The sequence below is a fragment of the Chenopodium album genome, chromosome 14 (assembly GCF_948465745.1).
Source record: "Chenopodium album chromosome 14, dcCheAlbu1.1, whole genome shotgun sequence".
NCBI lineage: Eukaryota > Viridiplantae > Streptophyta > Magnoliopsida > Caryophyllales > Amaranthaceae > Chenopodium > Chenopodium album.
The window spans coordinates 27,511,957-27,530,007 of NC_137847.1; the positions used below are offsets into that span (position 1 = coordinate 27,511,957).

General features: G+C 32.9%; 2 protein-coding genes across 2 annotated transcripts; both read left to right on the top strand.

The window, feature by feature from the left end:
* The first annotated feature begins 319 nt into the window (after window positions 1-319).
* Window positions 320-4,584, top strand: LOC145579114 ((R)-mandelonitrile lyase-like). Its single transcript, XM_081636387.1, has 3 exons — window positions 320-1,400; window positions 2,600-4,112; window positions 4,208-4,584. Exons 1-3 carry the CDS (start codon window positions 1,289-1,291, stop codon window positions 4,245-4,247), a joined length of 1,665 nt encoding a protein of 554 aa, XP_081492513.1. The 5' UTR covers window positions 320-1,288; the 3' UTR covers window positions 4,248-4,584.
* A 3,894-nt stretch (window positions 4,585-8,478) lies between these two features.
* Window positions 8,479-17,873, top strand: LOC145580184 (D-3-phosphoglycerate dehydrogenase 1, chloroplastic-like). Its single transcript, XM_081637576.1, has 5 exons — window positions 8,479-9,267; window positions 15,984-16,360; window positions 16,465-16,575; window positions 16,664-16,759; window positions 16,861-17,873. The coding sequence occupies exons 1-5, from the start codon at window positions 8,604-8,606 to the stop codon at window positions 17,530-17,532; spliced, it is 1,920 nt and encodes a 639-aa protein (XP_081493702.1). The 5' UTR covers window positions 8,479-8,603; the 3' UTR covers window positions 17,533-17,873.
* The last annotated feature ends 178 nt before the right edge of the window (window positions 17,874-18,051 follow it).

Here is an 18,051-nt window from a genome sequence, read left to right on the forward strand (position 1 = left end):
GCTCCCACCCTCCTCCCCTTCCCCTCGCCGGAATCACTCCCACCGCCTACCCACCGAAACACCTCTCCCCTTCCCCGCCTGTCGTAACCTAGCCCCACCGTTCCCACGACTCCAGAAACCGCCAACCGGAGTTCCCACTTCATCTAAAACATTCCCCTCCGTTCCCCCATCCCGTAAAACGCCCCTATCTTCCTCTACCTGAAAACGGATCCTCTCCCCTTCCTCGTGCTAGAAACAACCTCCGGGATCCGGATCCGGCGCCCAAATTCTCCACGGCGACGTTATCATGGATGTCGTCAACGCCGACCAAGCATGGCCAAGGCCTGAATTGGCCACTTCGTCGAAGCCCAGATTCTCGAATCTATTGGTGTCGATTATGTCGATGAATCTGGGTTAAGCTCTTCGCTGAATTCGAGATCCCTTTTGTTTGTGGTTCCTGGAATCTGGGTGAAGCTCTTTGCCGGATTCAAGAAGGTGCGGCGATGATTCGGACCAAGGGTAAGGAAGGGCATTGGTAAGGGAGATGGTGGTTTCCGGTGGAGGCTGGGGAGGGAGCAGGTGGGGCTGCGGTGGGATAAAAGGTAGGGCTACGGTGGGATTTTTTTTTTTTTAATTTAGTTTAAATTTTTTTTTTTTTTACTAATAAAGTTGCAACATGTGGCATTTAAAGAAAAAAAAAACTTTTTAATCAGGTAACCGGTCATTTGACTAATTAAAAAAATTATTTCCCAAAGTTGGGATTATTCAGAAATAATCGATAGTTAGGATTAATTAAAGTAAATGGCCAAAGTTGGGATTAATAATAACAAATTTTCCTTTCTAAATTGAGAATTTGAGGCTCCTTTTTATTATATGTCGAGTTGGGTCGTGTTGATGTGTCGTGCCATATGCTGGCCTCACTAGGTGAAAGACCCATTGACCCCCCATTCAGGCATTCACAACCAAAAAAACAAAGGAGAATCTACGAAGTTCAAAACACTTATAAAGCGCGGGTTAATTGCACAGAAACAGACAAACCAAGTTTACGAAAGGCGGTTAAGATTACAAAATTCTTTTGATCATCATTATAAAATCTTACACCAAAACCAATTTCTAACCGAATTTCTAGCGACACCCACTACCTCCTTCTCCCTCTTTCTCTCTCTTTCTTCCCATTCTCTCTCTCTCTCTCTCACTGACCTCTGCAACTCCATAGCTGCGTATTTGGGGTACCCATATTCGTTTTCTTTAATACCCATTTCTCTCTTCTTCAAGAAAACACCAAGAAATTGAGGAATTTCACAAGAAAATGGCGGAAATGGAGATACCCAGATTGTATTATGGCGAAATTTTCAGTAGATTGCTCGTAATTTTGATCTTCCTTACTTTGCTTGGGTGTAGCAGTGCACAACCTCAAGAGGGTATGTTTTGAAATTCTCAGCTTATGCCTTAATTTCACCATTTTGCTTATGCACCCTACCTTTTCGATGAAATGCTTCTGAAAGAACTCTTTTGTTTCCAAGATTTCTGGGTTTCAATTTTGGGTACCCTTTTTCTTGGGTATTCTTGTTATGCTTTCAGATTTTTCAGTAATTTTGTCGATTTTCTTACTGTATTAGCTTGCTATAATTAGTTTAAGTATTGTAGTTGATGCATTACATTGAAACATGTATAATTCAGGACTTATAACGAGCTGTTATGTTGCTTATTATTTATATGCTTGGCAATCATAATTCTAAAAAAATTCAGGTTTTGGTTTTTGGTCTATTGGTAGATTAGTGTTTGTCCACATGACAATTGTGGAGAAAAGTAATAATTACTTCGTATTATTCAGCAATTATAATTTATCACTAATTGTGTAGTTTTTGATTTTGGAAAAATATTAAGTTTTAGTGTCATGAAGATTGTGAAAAAAGTGTACGAAAGTTCTGATATACTAACAGAGGTTTAACTTTCTGTGCAATTTTAGCCAATTTCTTTTGCAGTTTACTTCAATTGATCTGATTAACAATTTTAAAATGTATGGGAAAAACTATTGGATGGTTCAGAAATCTTACCCTAGCAGCAGAATGGGCTTACAGGCCATAATCTTAGTTTCTAACTCAGTTTCCTCCTTGATTTAGATATCTAATTATTTACCGATTAATTACAGTCTGTTGTGTGGAATTTTAATTGCGGTTACATCAGATAATGTTCTGAGCTTACATTTTTCGATTGTTCTGTTATCAATTGGCCTGTCCATTAGAGTATATGCTAAAACATAACTGGACTAGGAGGGTGGATTAATGGAGTGACTAAGTAGTCATTGCTATGTATAAAGATATGCATATAGAGTTAGATATGATCATCCTTTGCCTGTCAACAACTTGTACAAAGAAACCGAGAAACTTAATGCTTAACAATTTGCATTTAGCTGAATTATGAAGACATTCAATTAGCCAATTTGTTATGCTGTGTACTTGTGTAGTATGCTATACTTTTTTAGTACATTTCTTGAGTAGTTTCATTAGAGATTCGTATAACATTTTTGAGTGCTTGTATGCATAATTCTTACAATGGAAAAGGGTTTTGTGGTCTTCCAGTACATAATTTTCTGATGCAAATTTATCGTCCCCTGTAGCTCCTGCCTATCTTCGATTTACTGCAAATGCTACTGAATTCCCTGTGGAAGATTATTATGATTATATCATTGTTGGAGGTGGAACAGCTGGATGTCCATTGGCAGCTACCTTGTCACAGAATTATAAGGTACTGCTGCTGGAAAGAGGAGGAGTGCCATATGGGATTCCAAACTTGATGACCCAAGAAGGCTTCTTGGCCACTATTTTGGAGATCGATACATTTGATTCTCCTGCACAAGCATTTACTTCAGAGGAGGGTGTGCCCAATACTCGTGGCCGGGTTCTTGGTGGAAGCAGTGTTATAAATGCTGGATTTTACAGCAGAGCTGATCAAGAGTTCTATGCCAAATCTGGCCTTTCTTGGGATTTGAGAATGGTGAATCAGTCATATGAATGGGTGGAGAATGCTATTGTGTTCAGACCTGACTTAAGAAGTTGGCAATCTTCTGTAAGAGATGGTCTGTTGGAAGCTGGGGTGAGTCCATATAATGATTTCAGTTTGGAACATGTTTTAGGAACAAAAATTGGTGGATCCACATTCGATAGCTCTGGCCGAAGGCATAGTGCTGCAGACCTTTTGAACTATGGAACAGCTTCAAATATAAAGGTAGCTGTCCATGCAAATGTAGAGAGGATTATACTTGCCACATCTTCTCCAGCTGACAGCTCAAAATTGTCAGCAATCGGAGTGGTGTACCGTGATACACGGGGGCATTACCATCATGCAATGGTGCGTGGTCAGGGAGAGGTTATTCTTTCAGCTGGAGCCATTGGTAGTCCTCAGCTTCTTTTACTCAGCGGAATCGGTTCAAGGCCGTACCTGTCATCATGGGGTATTCCAGTTTCCCATCATTCACCATATGTGGGCCAATTTCTCTATGATAACCCAAGAAATGGAATATCAATTGTGCCTCCAACACCTTTAGAACATTCACTTATTCAAGTTGTGGGCATCACTGAATCAGGAGCGTACCTGGAAGCTGCATCAAATGTAATCCCCTTTGCTGCCCTTACCCATCCTGCTTTTGCACGGTCACCATCTTCTCCTCTTTATCTTACTGTGGCCACAATCATGGAGAAAATTTCTGGCCCAGTTTCATCTGGTTCACTTCGGCTAGCATCCACTGATGTTAGGCTCAATCCAAGCATCAGGTTTAACTATTTTAGTGACCCAAAAGACCTGGATTTGTGCATAGTTGGCATGCGTAAGATAGGGGATATTCTAAGAACCAGGTCCATGGAAGATTTCAAGTTTACGTGGGCTGGAGGTAGAGACTTCAGATTTCTGGGACCTGCACTACCCACAGACCAATCAGATGACACACTAATGGGTGAATTTTGTCGCCGGACTGTGAGCACTATATGGCATTACCATGGTGGCTGCGTCGTTGGGAAGGTCGTGGACACTGATCTTCGGGTGATTGGTGTCAATGCGCTCAGAATCATTGATGGCTCAATATTAACAGTGTCTCCGGGAACTAATCCTCAAGCCACCCTTTTGATGCTTGGCAGGTACGTGAAGTGGCTGTAAACTAATTATTAAAGCTTATAGATTCTCTACTAGTATGTGATGTTCTTAACGACTATAGTGTCTATTTCTTTGCCAGATATATGGGACTGAAGTTGCTTCAAGAACGAACAAGATAAATGTAAATGTCCGTTGTGGACTTGTGGTAGCCATAGCCAATCCAAGCAGTAGTAGATGCACATCATTTGTTCCTTCAATATACACAGCAAAGTGCTGGTGTATGATTCTTTTATGCTTATTTTTTTGTTCATAGTTGGTAGATGTATGAGGAATTGTTTCGTTAGCTGCACCGATAGTAGAATACTGAGGCTGTACATACATAGGAGTTGTTTCTATATAGAGCACCATTGTTCCCATGATTTCGGTCATCTGAAAGTTTTATGGGATACTATCCAAGTATCCATACATCTAGATTTTGATCATTACATATGAATTAAAACTTCAACTTACGATTGACTTTTCTTCCTTTTGCCCATTTCTTCTCTTCTGTTCATTGATTTTTATGTCTTCTTGATCTCAAAACTAACAGTCTGCGACCGTCAGACATGCTGCATCTGGATGTGATTTGAATTCATATATGTCAAGCTATGTGATGAAGGTTAGAAAACAGTGAACATATAACATTCTGGAAATTTATATAGCAAATGAATTGGAGCCGTGCATCATTTGCAAAATTTAATCAGCAATCGTGTTTCTAGTTAAAGGTCTTTAAGTTCCAGCTTTCAGAGAAAATAAAGTGCAGCAGTAGTAGTACCAATGTATTGTGTGATAAAACCTGTTTTCAGATATACAAAAATTGTCATAAAAGGGCTAATTTAGATCTTGTTTTGTTTACTTCATTTCCACTTCAAGTTATTTCTCACAAGTAAAATTTAGGTTGGATAAATTCATTTAACTTCAGACAAAATACTACTCCGTATAATTCAAATATGTTCAAATAATATAATTTCAGACAAACATCAAATGAATCAAGATACTAAAAATGTTTATGTACAATAATAATATTCAACCTACTTTTTTCTTGAGTTATAGGCCTAATATTGATGTCTTGCAATAATAGCATTGTAGGTGGCACAAAGTTATTCATGCATATTTTGATGTAGGACCTTGACTTTAGCTTAATGTAGGGCCTAACTTTGAGCACTTGATAAAGGGACATACAAGAACCCTTCCTAAAAGTACTGAAAATTTATGCACTCCATAGAGTCCATACATGCTAATTGAAAAGCATGGTGGCCAATTAAAGAGAAAATTCTTTCAAGGATTTTATGTATGGTCCCTCAATTTTTTAAAAAATTAGCTCTATTATTATTGTAATATAATCATTCATTATTCTTGCATCTAATTACTATTATTTCTTCTTTCTATTCATATCTTTTCAAAAATTCTTCAATCTTTCATTTAATTAATGTTGAAAGTCACCTCATTTTCCTTAATGTTTTGTTACCATAGACAAAATCAAATAATTGCTATTTTATTTTAAAATGAAATTATATTATTTCAAATAAAAAATTACATTTTTCCCTCCTCAATAACATATGGTGTAAATTAATAAATGCTTTTATAATATAAAAGAATTAATGTTGAAACTATTATAAATTAGACAAAGATTTTATGCTTTTACTTTTGTTTTTAGAGGGATACTCTTTTGCCACTAAAGACTTGTTTGGTTCATCTTATTTTTGCTTATCTAATCTGATCTGGTCTGTTTTGGTCTGATCTAATCTTAATGTCAAATTTGACAAAACTTTGACTTTAAATATACGATAATGTATACGGAAAAAAATATATTAAGTGGGGTCTTGTTAGATTTGTAATAATGTGTATTTTATTATTATGTGATTTTCATAATTTTTTTCATTACGAAATTAAAGATAATTAGCGATAAAAAACTGCATATAAAACGATGATCTGATATGAACTTATTTTTTTCTGAAATAAGTAAAAATAAGGTGAACTAAACAATGCCTAAATCACACTTAGAAGACTCTGTTTTTTTTCACCTTATTTTTACCAAACTGAAATTATTTTAACCAATTTAAAATTATTGTGTTGAAATGAAACTACTACGTATTTATATTGATTTGAACTTATTTTTATTGAAGTGAAATATTTGTTTAATAAATCTTATTTTTTGTGAAAAGAACACGACCTAAATCATATTTGACTTCCATATTCAATTTTCCAACATTTATGGCATTATTTTTTTTTCTTTTCTTTTTTTTTAAGCCATTATTATAATTTTTTTTCTTTTTTTTTCAATATTATAATTTTTTCTCAGAATAGTAGAACTTTTGTTATTTATCTTATTTTGGAAAATAATTACTTTTCTCATAAAGTCTAACAAATGAGATCAGATAAAAAGATTTAAATAAATGCTATTATATCCATTTATTTCAGTTACATTTATAGATATCTTTAGTACATAGTACTCCATTGTCTGTTTTATGGTTACGGTTTGACCTTTACGGTCTACAATGTACATCTTTAACCACGTATATATTCACTATAACTTGAGTAAAAATTTTAAAAATTTATATTTTGAATTTCATTTTAAGATGAATCCAAGAACATCTCACATAATATATATGGTTTTTAAGGCGAATTCAATATTATAAGTTTAAATAAATAAGATAAGATCACATGCATTCATATAAAATATTCCCTCGTGTTTAATAAGTATTACATTTATCAAATGCAACAATGTTTTAATAAGTGTTACACTTCTTTCTTTTTCTTTCTTTTTTTTTTTTCACAAAAAAAACCTACATTATATATATATATATATATATATATATATATATATATATATATATATATATATATATATATATATATTATATATTGGTGGGGAACTCGCCTTGTGACTTTGAGGTCACAAGTTCGAGCCCCACCAACTACAAAAGGCTTGGGAGTAGGGGGATTCCCTTACCTCCCCCCTCTACTCTCAAGCGATGACCTGCGGAGCTGGGCTGGCTAAACCTGTGAGAGGTGCCAACTCAGTAGGGTCCTTCTTCTTACCTTTTATATATATATATATATATATATATATATATATATATATATATATATATATATATATATATATATATATATATATATATATATATATATATATATATATATATATATATATATATATATATATATTTATATATATATATGTTGGAATGTGACTCGAGAATCAATTGAGGCTTGGCATATAATCTAAGGGGATGAATTACTTGTGTTAAGCAAGGAAGCATTGGATGGGTCAACTTCAACTGGGTATATCTCTCAAACTAATTGGAGTTTTGAGGTGATTCAAGTTGGAGGTAAAAGTTTGTTTCAAGAGTTTTCCAATGATAGGTCATAAGCTTAATTCCGATGAGAAACGAGGAAATTATAGCTGTTTTACTACAAGCTATCTGTGCTGACCCGAACAGGAGATGCACGTCCGTGCCAAATTTGGCACGTCCGTGCAGCTCCAGTTGACGAGCAATAGCTACTGGAATGATTTATCTAGGCTAGCACGTTCGTGCCATATTTGGCACGTCCATGCCTACCTGATACCTTGTCCAAATCCGTCGGGGGTATAAATACCCATTAAGGGTTATTTTGTTCATTATCCCCAAATTGAGTGAAACACAATTAGAGCTAGGGTTCTTGTTCTTGAAACCCTTGTACTTTAGAGTGGAAATTAGTGAGAGATTACTCTTGTAAACACTAATTATTATCAATACAAACATTCTCCTTGTTCTTGGGTGGGTTTTATAGTCTTCAAGTAATTGCTTGAAGGATGTTCCCACCTTCCAATTTCTTGTCTCTTTTTTACTATCAAATTTCTTAATTGTTCTTGTTCTTGCTAATTACTTCAATTATCAACCATTTGCTATATATATATATATATATATTTCCTTCCTTTTACATTCATTACTTTTAATACAACTATTAACCCCAATATTTTTTTTTTTTACAATTTTTCATACTGCAATGAATTATCACACTCACCTTTTATTTTATCTAAGTGGAATAAATCAATTAAATTGTCTAAAATTATATACAAACTATAATATAACACTTACTAAAATACGAAGAAAATAAATTTAATTCAAGTGAATAAAACGCTATATCAAGAACATTAGACATGGCAAGTGAACATATCCAAATTTTATGTCACTAGTTTCATTAGATACGAAGTACTTCAATTCATACCTTAAAATATAGGAGGATGATGCCTTTCATTAAAGTTAGAAGATTCCCACTCCATCGAGTTTTTACCCACCACCATTCTTTAATCATACATGTGGACCCCACCTCCATCCTTCAAATATAGCCCCAAAATTAGATCTCCCAAAAGTTGGTGAATTAACAACAAATTAAATCTCACCTCTCACCCCATTTTTACTTTTCAGAAACTTCCTCTTTTCCCTTCATATTTTTCTTTCATTTCCTCCTTCATTCAATCATCAACATTTTTGCCCCAAAAAAAAAAAATGGCTACATCTGCTAAAACTTCATCAATCTTTTCAACTCTCAAAAACCAAAAACAACCAAAAAATTCATTATTTCATGAAAACAACAATATTAATAATCTCTCTTTTCTCAATAATTCATCCTCAAAAAAATTTCTTAAGTTCTCCTACACAAAATCAAAGCATAATAACCTAGTAACAAAAAACGCCCTCAACACAAACACCCTAGATGCAACATCCCCCGTGTCGACGAAACCTAAAGAACCTTCAGTTCTAAACAAAAGGACGGGTTTGCTACAGAAGCGAACCCGTCCCATGATCCTGGTCTCCGAGAAACTCGGAGAAGCAGGACTCGCGGTTCTACGCGAGTATGGTGAGGTGGACTGTATATACGACCTCACCCCGCAGGATCTATGCAAGAATATATCAAAATACGACGCGTTGATCGTAAGGAGTGGGACGAAGGTGAATAGAGCGGTGTTCGAGGCGGCGAAAGGGGGGTTGAAGGTGGTGGGAAGAGCAGGGGTTGGGATTGATAATGTGGATCTTCAAGCAGCGACGGAGCATGGGAGTTTAGTAGTGAATGCACCGACGGCTAATACAATTGCGGCTGCTGAACATGGGATTGCTTTGCTCACTTCTATGGCTAGGAATGTTGCTCAGGCTGATGCTTCCATGAAAGCTGGTATGAATTCTGTTATTGGACTTATCTTTATTTCTCTGTTTATTTTTCTTGATTTCTTACCTTATTTGTATTTGTGGGTTGGTCATATGTCTTTTCTAAATTACAGTAGATTTTATAACTATTCAAAAAAAAAAAAAAAAAAAAAAAAAAAAAAAAAAAAAGATTTTATAAAAATTATAATTATTATTATAATTATAGAAATAGTAGTGTTTTAAAATAAAAAAAACAAAAACTTTTGCGTACAGGCGTGCAAAAGATTTATAATAATACTCCGTCCGTCCTTTTTTCACATTCGTATTTGTAAAATTATACGGGAATTAAGAAATTTGGAATAAAACAAAGAATAATAAAACTAAGGAGAATGGGAATTACATGACATTAATTGATGTCTTTGAGTAAAACAAAGATAGAATAATATTTTTTTTTTGAACAGGTCATCAATCCTTTAAAAAGAAAAAAGACCAATAACATTTTTTGGTGGGAAAAAAAAAACCAATCACATTCATCTAAATTGATGCACATGGAGTGAGAAAATAAGAGTGAGAAAATAGAGAAAGTATTAATTACAAAACAGAAAAATAGGGATAATTTGGGATATTTAGTAAAAATTTACTTACTAAAAAAGGGAAGTAGGAATGTAATTTTAAAATACCCAAAAAGAAAAGCAGGAATATAAAAAAGGGGCGGATGGAGTACAATATTAGTTTAAATCGAATAGCTTAAAGGTAATTCTTAGCTGCCGTAAAAAAAAAAGGTAATTTTTAGCTAAATTAAGGTGATTTACTAATTGATTCTTACTCCATAAAAGAGATTAATACTCCCTCCGTTCCCTATTGATAATCCCTCATGGGCATTTTTCACAGGAATTAATAAACACAAGTAAGAATAATAAAAGTATATTGAAAAAGTAAATTGACATTGATTATGCAAAAAAGTAGAGAGAGAAAGTAATAAAAGTACATAAGAAAATTAAATTTGCACAAATATTATTGCAAATTGGAGGGAATTTTAGTAAAAAAATTAATATTAATGGTTGTTGGAAAAAGCAAATGGGGTGAACATTTTGGGACTGAAATTTGTCCATAAGGGACTATCATTTGGGGACGGAGGGAGTATAACTTTTAGTGATGGAAGGTGTCCAAGTATATACGAAGGATTTATTATATAGTAGCAAATATATAAGTTTCGGCGAAAATATGCTATTTGTTGTACTAGAGTTGATCAAAGTCAGCACGGCCTGACTCGATTTAGGTTTTTCTATTCGATCTTGCAAATGCGTTTTTATGTAATTTTAGTTGTTTAATTGGCCCGACTTGAAAATGACCTAAAAAGCTCGCACAGTCCGGCAATCTAGGCCGGGTTTGGACACATACTTTCCGGCCAAAGCTCTTCCCGGCCCGACCTGCCCAATGGTCACTCTTTTAAGTTGTACATATCTATTAAACTATACGAAAAGCGAATCCATCAATAACACTTGTCATTATCTGGTGATAAATTTTCCCGCCTTTTTCGCTTTTTTTTTTTTTTTTTTTTTTTTGGTTCAAAATCTACAAGTAAACTATTTATACCTTATGATATTTTCATTCATGTTTGACAATCATATTCTATATATACCCAAATAAAATATTTCTGAATAAATTTTATATACTTTATGTAGGATTTTAAAACTAACCCAAAATTTACCTAAATAAAAGCCAATTCATAACCGACTTAGTCACCCAATAATTAACACCTCCATCCAAAAAAAAAAGAAAAATATAAAAAAAAAACTTACAATAATTTACAAATTTTCCATTGATATATAAAATTATGTTTTGATTTTACAATGGAAATAAGCAATTTGTTTTTTTTTTATTAACAAAATTGGTAGTCTATTATCAAGTTTATTATTTCTGCTTTGATTTTATTTTTTTAATTTTTTTAATTTATTATTTTTTTTAAATTGAGGGGCAATCACAAACCGTTAAAATTGAGACTTGAGAGTGAGGGATAGTTCAATTGGTTAGAACTTTCCTTCCGGTTCCATGAGATTTTAGGATCGATTCTCACCCTCGCCCTTGTGGCTTTCTAAACACCAAGAAAAACAACACGTTAAAATTGAAATACATTATGAGGCAAAAAGTAGAGTGCCATCTTCTTGGGTCACACGACATATAGTCACCAGCAAACAAACCCTTTTTAGATAGTAAATTTCCTCTATTTCTTAATTTTGATAAATTAGATCTTTGTTTTGAGAAAAAACAGACCTAATTGTATTCAAGTACTGTATCTCACTTTTAAAGAATAGATAACAGAGAGAGCTTAGTTTAGACTTGATGTATAATACTTCTTAATATACTCCAATTTTTTTGGAGTAATTCTTAAACACATTCTACTACCTCCGTTACAGGTTATGTGTAACGATTAGACATTTTCCCTCTCTGCTTTATGTCAAATCGTTGCACATAATCGGTAATGGAGGTTGTATAAAAATATTTCAAATATGTATAGGATTATACTTCTAATAAAAAGTAAAGACAAATGAGTTGGTGTTCACTTTTACAATAACCTTTATTCAAGACTTCAAGTGGTCAAATTGGTCATACCACAGTCCACATCAATTAGTCAATTATAACAACTCTTATTAAGAATTTTCAATGAAAATTATGACGTCATTTGTTATTTCATACGATATTCATTACTACATACGTAAACATTAATATTTTCATTTGTCAATATAAGAAATTACTGTATAAGAATATACTCCCTCCGTTACATATTACTCGCAACAAAGGAATATTTTATATTTCACAACTAATACCCCTTTGTTGAGAGTAATTCGTAACGAAGGAAGTAAAATTTTGTAAATACACATTAAGGTTAACCTAAGAACATTTCACACGAGTATGCTCATATTTATTAAAAAAATATTTATAGCAAGAAAAAATATTTAAAAAAAAAAAAAAAAAGAATCCTGCTCAATATGAAGATTTAAAACAATACCAATATAAAAAAAGCGGAGGGAGCTATATTTTCTAAAAGCAGTGTTATTTTATTTTGTTAGATTTATAGTCAACTAAACACTGAATATATAAGTGACTATTCAAAAAAAAAAACTGAATAAGTGAACAAAAAATTTCTTTTAAAGGAAAAAAAAACATAGTTGAAACACCAATCTAATATATATATATATATATATATATATATATATATATATATATATATATATATAAAGGGGAGTTTTTTCCCGAGTTTTTAGAGAGCCACGTAGGATTTAATTTTTTCAGCGCGCCATATAGGATGATAAATTTTAGTGATAGCCAATTAAATACAGATTATTAATTTCTTTTCAAATTAAATAATTTAAATGACACGTAAGCAAAATTGGCGAATGAGATTTTTCAATTTAAATTAATTAAATATAAAATATTATCTTTTGATATCAGGAATTTTACCTAAATGTATATAAAAAAATTATTTTAAAAATTCAAACAAATCGTGCATCGCACGGGTTTCATCACCACCAATAACATGTGTCATCTCCTGGTGTGTCCTTAGTTTTTTTTTAAAAAAAAAAAAATTATAATGAAGAAACAAATCTTTACGTATATAATACTGTAATAATATCTTATGGTGTATAATAGAATATTTGATGTAACATATCTTTCAAAAATAACATATTAATAATTAAAAACTTAAGCAATAAAATAAAATATTGTTAACATAATTTGTGATTTATGGAGTTTTTTACATTACAACAAGATCATAAAAACTTATTGATCCTCTTCAAACAAGTTATGACTAATAGAGGTAACCTGTTCAATAATGTGAGACATGTGTCGTTTTATTGGTTTGAAAATTAATTTTAAATATTTATAATTTATTTATTGATAAAAGTTTTTGAAAAGATTTTAATATTATTATTATCAAGAGAAAAATATACTTAACCGCTTAACCCACCCCTTCCCCCATTGGTCGAAAATTGTGTGGGGCCTTTGTCAATATTCTAATATATTTTGTAATTTATTTAAATTTTAGGAAATTTTGTCAAGAACTATCAATTAAAACGCGTGTTTTGAAAACAACTACCAATTAAAAATTTCTTTTAAAATAATTACCACAAAATTATAAAAAGTTTAAGTACCACTACCCCTCTAATAATTCCAACTAAAATATTCGGCATGTAGGTTCCACTTTGTACTTTTTCCTCATATAATCACCATCTAAATTGACTAAATTACCCTTTATAAAGGTAAAAAGTCATAAAAAGTGAGACTCAAATGTCGAAAATTCTAACCAAAATAGTTAGAGTGGTAGTGCTACTTAAACATTTTACAACTTTGTGGTAATTCTTTTAAAAAAAGTTTTTAATAGATAGTTGTTTTCAAAACACGTGCTTTAATTGATAGTTGTTGACAAAATTTCCAAAGTATTACCCTTTTTTTTTTTAATCTTATAATATTTGATATTTAAACAGACATGCATTTGGTGGGCCATAAATTGAAAGTAACATTTGTATATTTTAAGAGAGTCACACAATTGGAAAATTAGACTTCACATGAGTTGCTAAATTGAGAAGCGGGTATGGTATCACAATTGGAGGTTAAAAAAAAAAAAAAAAAAAAAAAAAAAAAAAAAAAAAAAACTCATTTTGTATTTCAATACTAAAACTTGAGTCTTATCATTGGAGATGGTCTAACCAGTTTACATTATTAAAATTTTTTTATCAAAATTTATTGGTAAAATTGTCAAAAAAATACCTTATTTTGAAATCATTTTGTGAACTTGTACCTCACTACGGAGTATATTATTTTTGTCAACTGATACCTTGAATTAACTTTTGTTTTAATTTTATGTTGACACTTTAATGACGGAGTTTCGACCATAAATCCAAGTCTCTGGCGTTTGACTTTCATTTTCCCAACATCCTGGTATGCGTGTAACGCACTTACCTCTTATTTTTATTTAAGTTAATTAAATTGTCTATACTATGCGTCGATCAAAGTATAACGATTATTAAAACACTAAGGAAGTAAAATAAGTTTAATAAATTCAGTTAAATAAAATCAGGTAATGATATGTCTTAATGGAAAAATAATGATCATTAACATCTTAATTTTTAAATTATCTTATAAAATTTGGATGCTATGAATCTATAAAGCATGGCCAATATAATGAAAGTTTATCTAATAATACATACTATCTACGTTTCAAATTATTTGCAATGATTAGATATTTTCCACTTGCACTTTATGTCAAATTATTGTAAATATTTTAAATCAAAAATAATATATTAGTAAAATATCAAAGTCAAATCGTGTAGTTTATTATTCTCTTCGTATCTGACTATCTGAATAATTTTTGCACTATTTACATATTAATATATACTGCAAACAATACGAGACAGAGGGATTAAAAAAGGAAAAGAAATAGAGGTCACAGAGACCATAATAACAATATGAAATTGCGAAAGTGCTCCACCCTATTTTGTTCACCACTAAAAACTGTTCAAAATTGGTATTTCTCTTTCCGAAACGGCGAAAACTAAAGGCAGCTCATCAATATGTGGGCCTTGTGGGCAGTCCAGAGTCCAGAGCGAGTGGCCCATTAACTACTTTTCCACTTTTGTTTTTATTGATCAGGCATCAATTTAACATTGAAATTAAAGCAGTACAGTATAGGAAAATTTAATGTCTAAATTTGGTGGTTAGATCTTATTTTCAACACCCGAGGAAAACTAGATCTTGTCCTTTTCTAGTTATTGTACTCATATTCTGTATCTGGTCATTTGATTGCATCTTATAACTTGTTCATTTTAACTAAGATGTGATAAGATTGATAACTGATCTAATTATAATAAGGTATGGTGACTTTGATCTGATTTGATTTTTAAATTAGTTTAAGGATATTGACTGTGTATATACTAAGGTATTAAAAAAAAGTTGTTAAGACAATATTGTTAGGTGTATTTTCAAATATACAATTACTAATCAAGTATAGTAAAAAGAAAACAATAATAAGTAATTACTAGAGCAATAATTCTTCTATAAAATAGAACTGCATTAATTTTTTTTTGAAAAATGGTCATTTTAAGAGTAACTTTAATAGTTTTTATACTAACGTTAACCCCTTAATGTTAATTTTTTATTTGTTATGAATTTGATTGTATTTTAATGTGTATTATAATGAATACATGTTATAATAGCTAATATGATTAATTTAATACATTATAAACTTTATAAGTAAAATTAATGTTAAGAAAATGGTAACTTTTATACTATATAAAGATAACTTTATATATACATTTTTAGGGCAACTTAAATCTGTTTTTAATTAAAATAATTCTCTCTATAAGATTATCTCAACATTAAAATCCTGTTCTTCATAGAGTCATCTCAAAATGACATGCTACTTTGTATGTTATTACCTTTATTAATAATTGCAATCATGGAATCTATCAAAGTTTAACCTAATGCATGGTTGATGATTCAATTGTAAAATTTTAAAGGTTGAAAGATAGTTATGATATTTCAACTCAAATTCAAGTTTAAAAGACAATACAACAAATTAAATCATCATTTGTTATTATAGCCTGCTACTCTGCTAGTAAGACATTAGCAATGTCATATTTGTGTAAGATCATAGTTACTTGCCTTGTTGGAGTAACTATGCAACCTGAAATTATGATATATCCAATACAGCATAAAGGCATGAATCTAACACTTGAAAATCTCCAGGGATATGGGGAAGGAGCAAGTATGTAGGTGTGTCTCTGGTGGGGAAAACATTGGCTGTGATGGGATTTGGTAAGGTTGGATCAGAAGTTGCAAGACGAGCAAAAGGTCTAGGCATGCACGTTATTGCCCACGATCCTTATGCTCCGGCAGACAGAGCACGTGCAGTTGGTGTTGAGTTGGTTTCCTTCGACCAGGCCATCTCCACTGCTGATTTTATCTCCCTCCATATGCCTCTTACTCCAACAACTAAGAAAGTCTTCAATGATACCACCTTTTCTAAGATGAAGAAAGGTGGGCGTCTCATTAATGTTGCTAGGGGTGGTGTCATTGATGAAGATGCTTTGGTTAGGGCTCTTGACAGTGGCATAGTTGCTCAGGTAAAAACCTGTCTTATCAGTTATTGAATAGATGATCCTGGTCTACCTATGTTGTGGATTGACTAACAGCTGATTATTTTGTTGTACTAAATGATATGGAACAGGCAGCACTTGATGTGTTCGCAGAGGAGCCCCCTGCCAAGGATAGCAAATTAGTGCAGCATGAAAATGTTACTGTCACACCTCATCTAGGAGCCAGCACCAAAGAAGCTCAGGTTAGTCTTTTTGAGCCAATGTAATTCCAATTTAACACTTTTCTTTGCCAAAATATCTTCATTGATCCACACCTCTGATATCAATCAGGAAGGAGTGGCTATTGAAATAGCAGAAGCTGTTATCGGAGCATTGAATGGGGAACTCTCTGCAACTGCAGTGAATGCACCAATGGTTCCTGCTGAGGTATTTGATGAACCAACAAAAGTATTCATACTTGATTGAAACAGAAAAGGGAAAAAATCCATTTTTTTGTTGAGCACTTCTAAGGACTAGTTTTGCTGCAGATTTTATCAGAACTAGCTCCTTACGTCCAGTTAGCTGAGAAGCTAGGGAGACTAGCAGTACAGCTGGTGGCTGGAGGAAGCGGGATCCAGACAATCAAAGTGTCGTACATAACAGCAAGAGGCCCAGATGACCTTGATACTAGACTCCTCAGAGCAATGATCACCAAAGGTATTATTGAGCCAATCTCTGATATGCACATCAACCTTGTCAATGCAGATTTCACTGCCAAGCAGAAGGGTCTCCGCATTAGTGAGGAGCGTGTTTCTGTTAATTCATCCCCAGAGAACCCAATCGACTCTATCCAAATTCAAATTCCAAGTGTACAGTCAAAATTCGAGAGCACCATCACAGAGAAAGGGGATATAAGCATCGAAGGAAAAGTTAAGGATGGGATTCCTCATTTGACCCGTGTTGGATCTTTCGCAGTGGATGTAAGTCTCGAAGGGAACATTATCCTTTGCAGGCAAGTTGATCAACCAGGCATGATTGGCAAAGTAGGAATTATTCTTGCTGACCATAATGTGAACGTGAACTTTATGAGTGTTGGGAGGACTAGCAAGAAGCAGAAGGCTATAATGGCAATTGGTGTGGATGAAGAACCTGAAGAGGATGCTCTCAGGAAGATAGGCCAAGTTCCAGCTGTCGAAGAGTTCGTGTTCCTTAAACTGTAGGAAGCTTCAAGAGTGTAGAAAGAGATCATAGAATAAAGGCTAGCTTCTGCATAACATTCAGAAGTGATAGGGTAATTTTATCAGATCAACCCTGCTTTGCATATGCAGCTCAGGGTTTCTGATCTCCCCCTATATGTGTGTGTTAGTAATAATATTTCAGGAACTTGAACTCTTTATTGGGCTAATAATATGTTTTGGTACCATTAGTCCCCCCCCCCCCCAACTCCCTCACCCCGAGAAAAAAAAAAAACGAATTTTGTGTGTTGAATATTTGATATATGAGCTCGAGTTTAAATTAGCTTCATATATCTATGTAATGTAATGTCCTTGTTTTATTACAATATATATGCAGCGAGTTGGTTTGGGGTGCAATATGTATCAAGAGTTAAGAGCCTAACTATATTCATCCACTAAAGTTTCACTCTCAAAACGGATAGTAATTAGAAAAAACAGCAAGCTTAGAACAAGGGAATGAAGTGACTACATAGGTTGTGTTTTGTTGGGAGAAGATCATTTTAT

Excerpts from the sequence above, each read along its gene's own strand:
- LOC145580184 (XM_081637576.1), top strand. The coding sequence starts at position 8,604 with ATGGCTACATCTGCTAAAACTTCATCAATCTTTTCAACTCTCAAAAAC. Across the intron at positions 9,268-15,983 it reads TGATGCTTCCATGAAAGCTG|GGATATGGGGAAGGAGCAAG; the intron begins GTATGAATTCTG and ends GAAAATCTCCAG. Across the intron at positions 16,760-16,860 it reads CACCAATGGTTCCTGCTGAG|ATTTTATCAGAACTAGCTCC; the intron begins GTATTTGATGAA and ends GTTTTGCTGCAG.
- LOC145579114 (XM_081636387.1), top strand. The coding sequence starts at position 1,289 with ATGGCGGAAATGGAGATACCCAGATTGTATTATGGCGAAATTTTCAGT. Across the intron at positions 1,401-2,599 it reads CAGTGCACAACCTCAAGAGG|CTCCTGCCTATCTTCGATTT; the intron begins GTATGTTTTGAA and ends CGTCCCCTGTAG. Across the intron at positions 4,113-4,207 it reads ACCCTTTTGATGCTTGGCAG|ATATATGGGACTGAAGTTGC; the intron begins GTACGTGAAGTG and ends TTTCTTTGCCAG.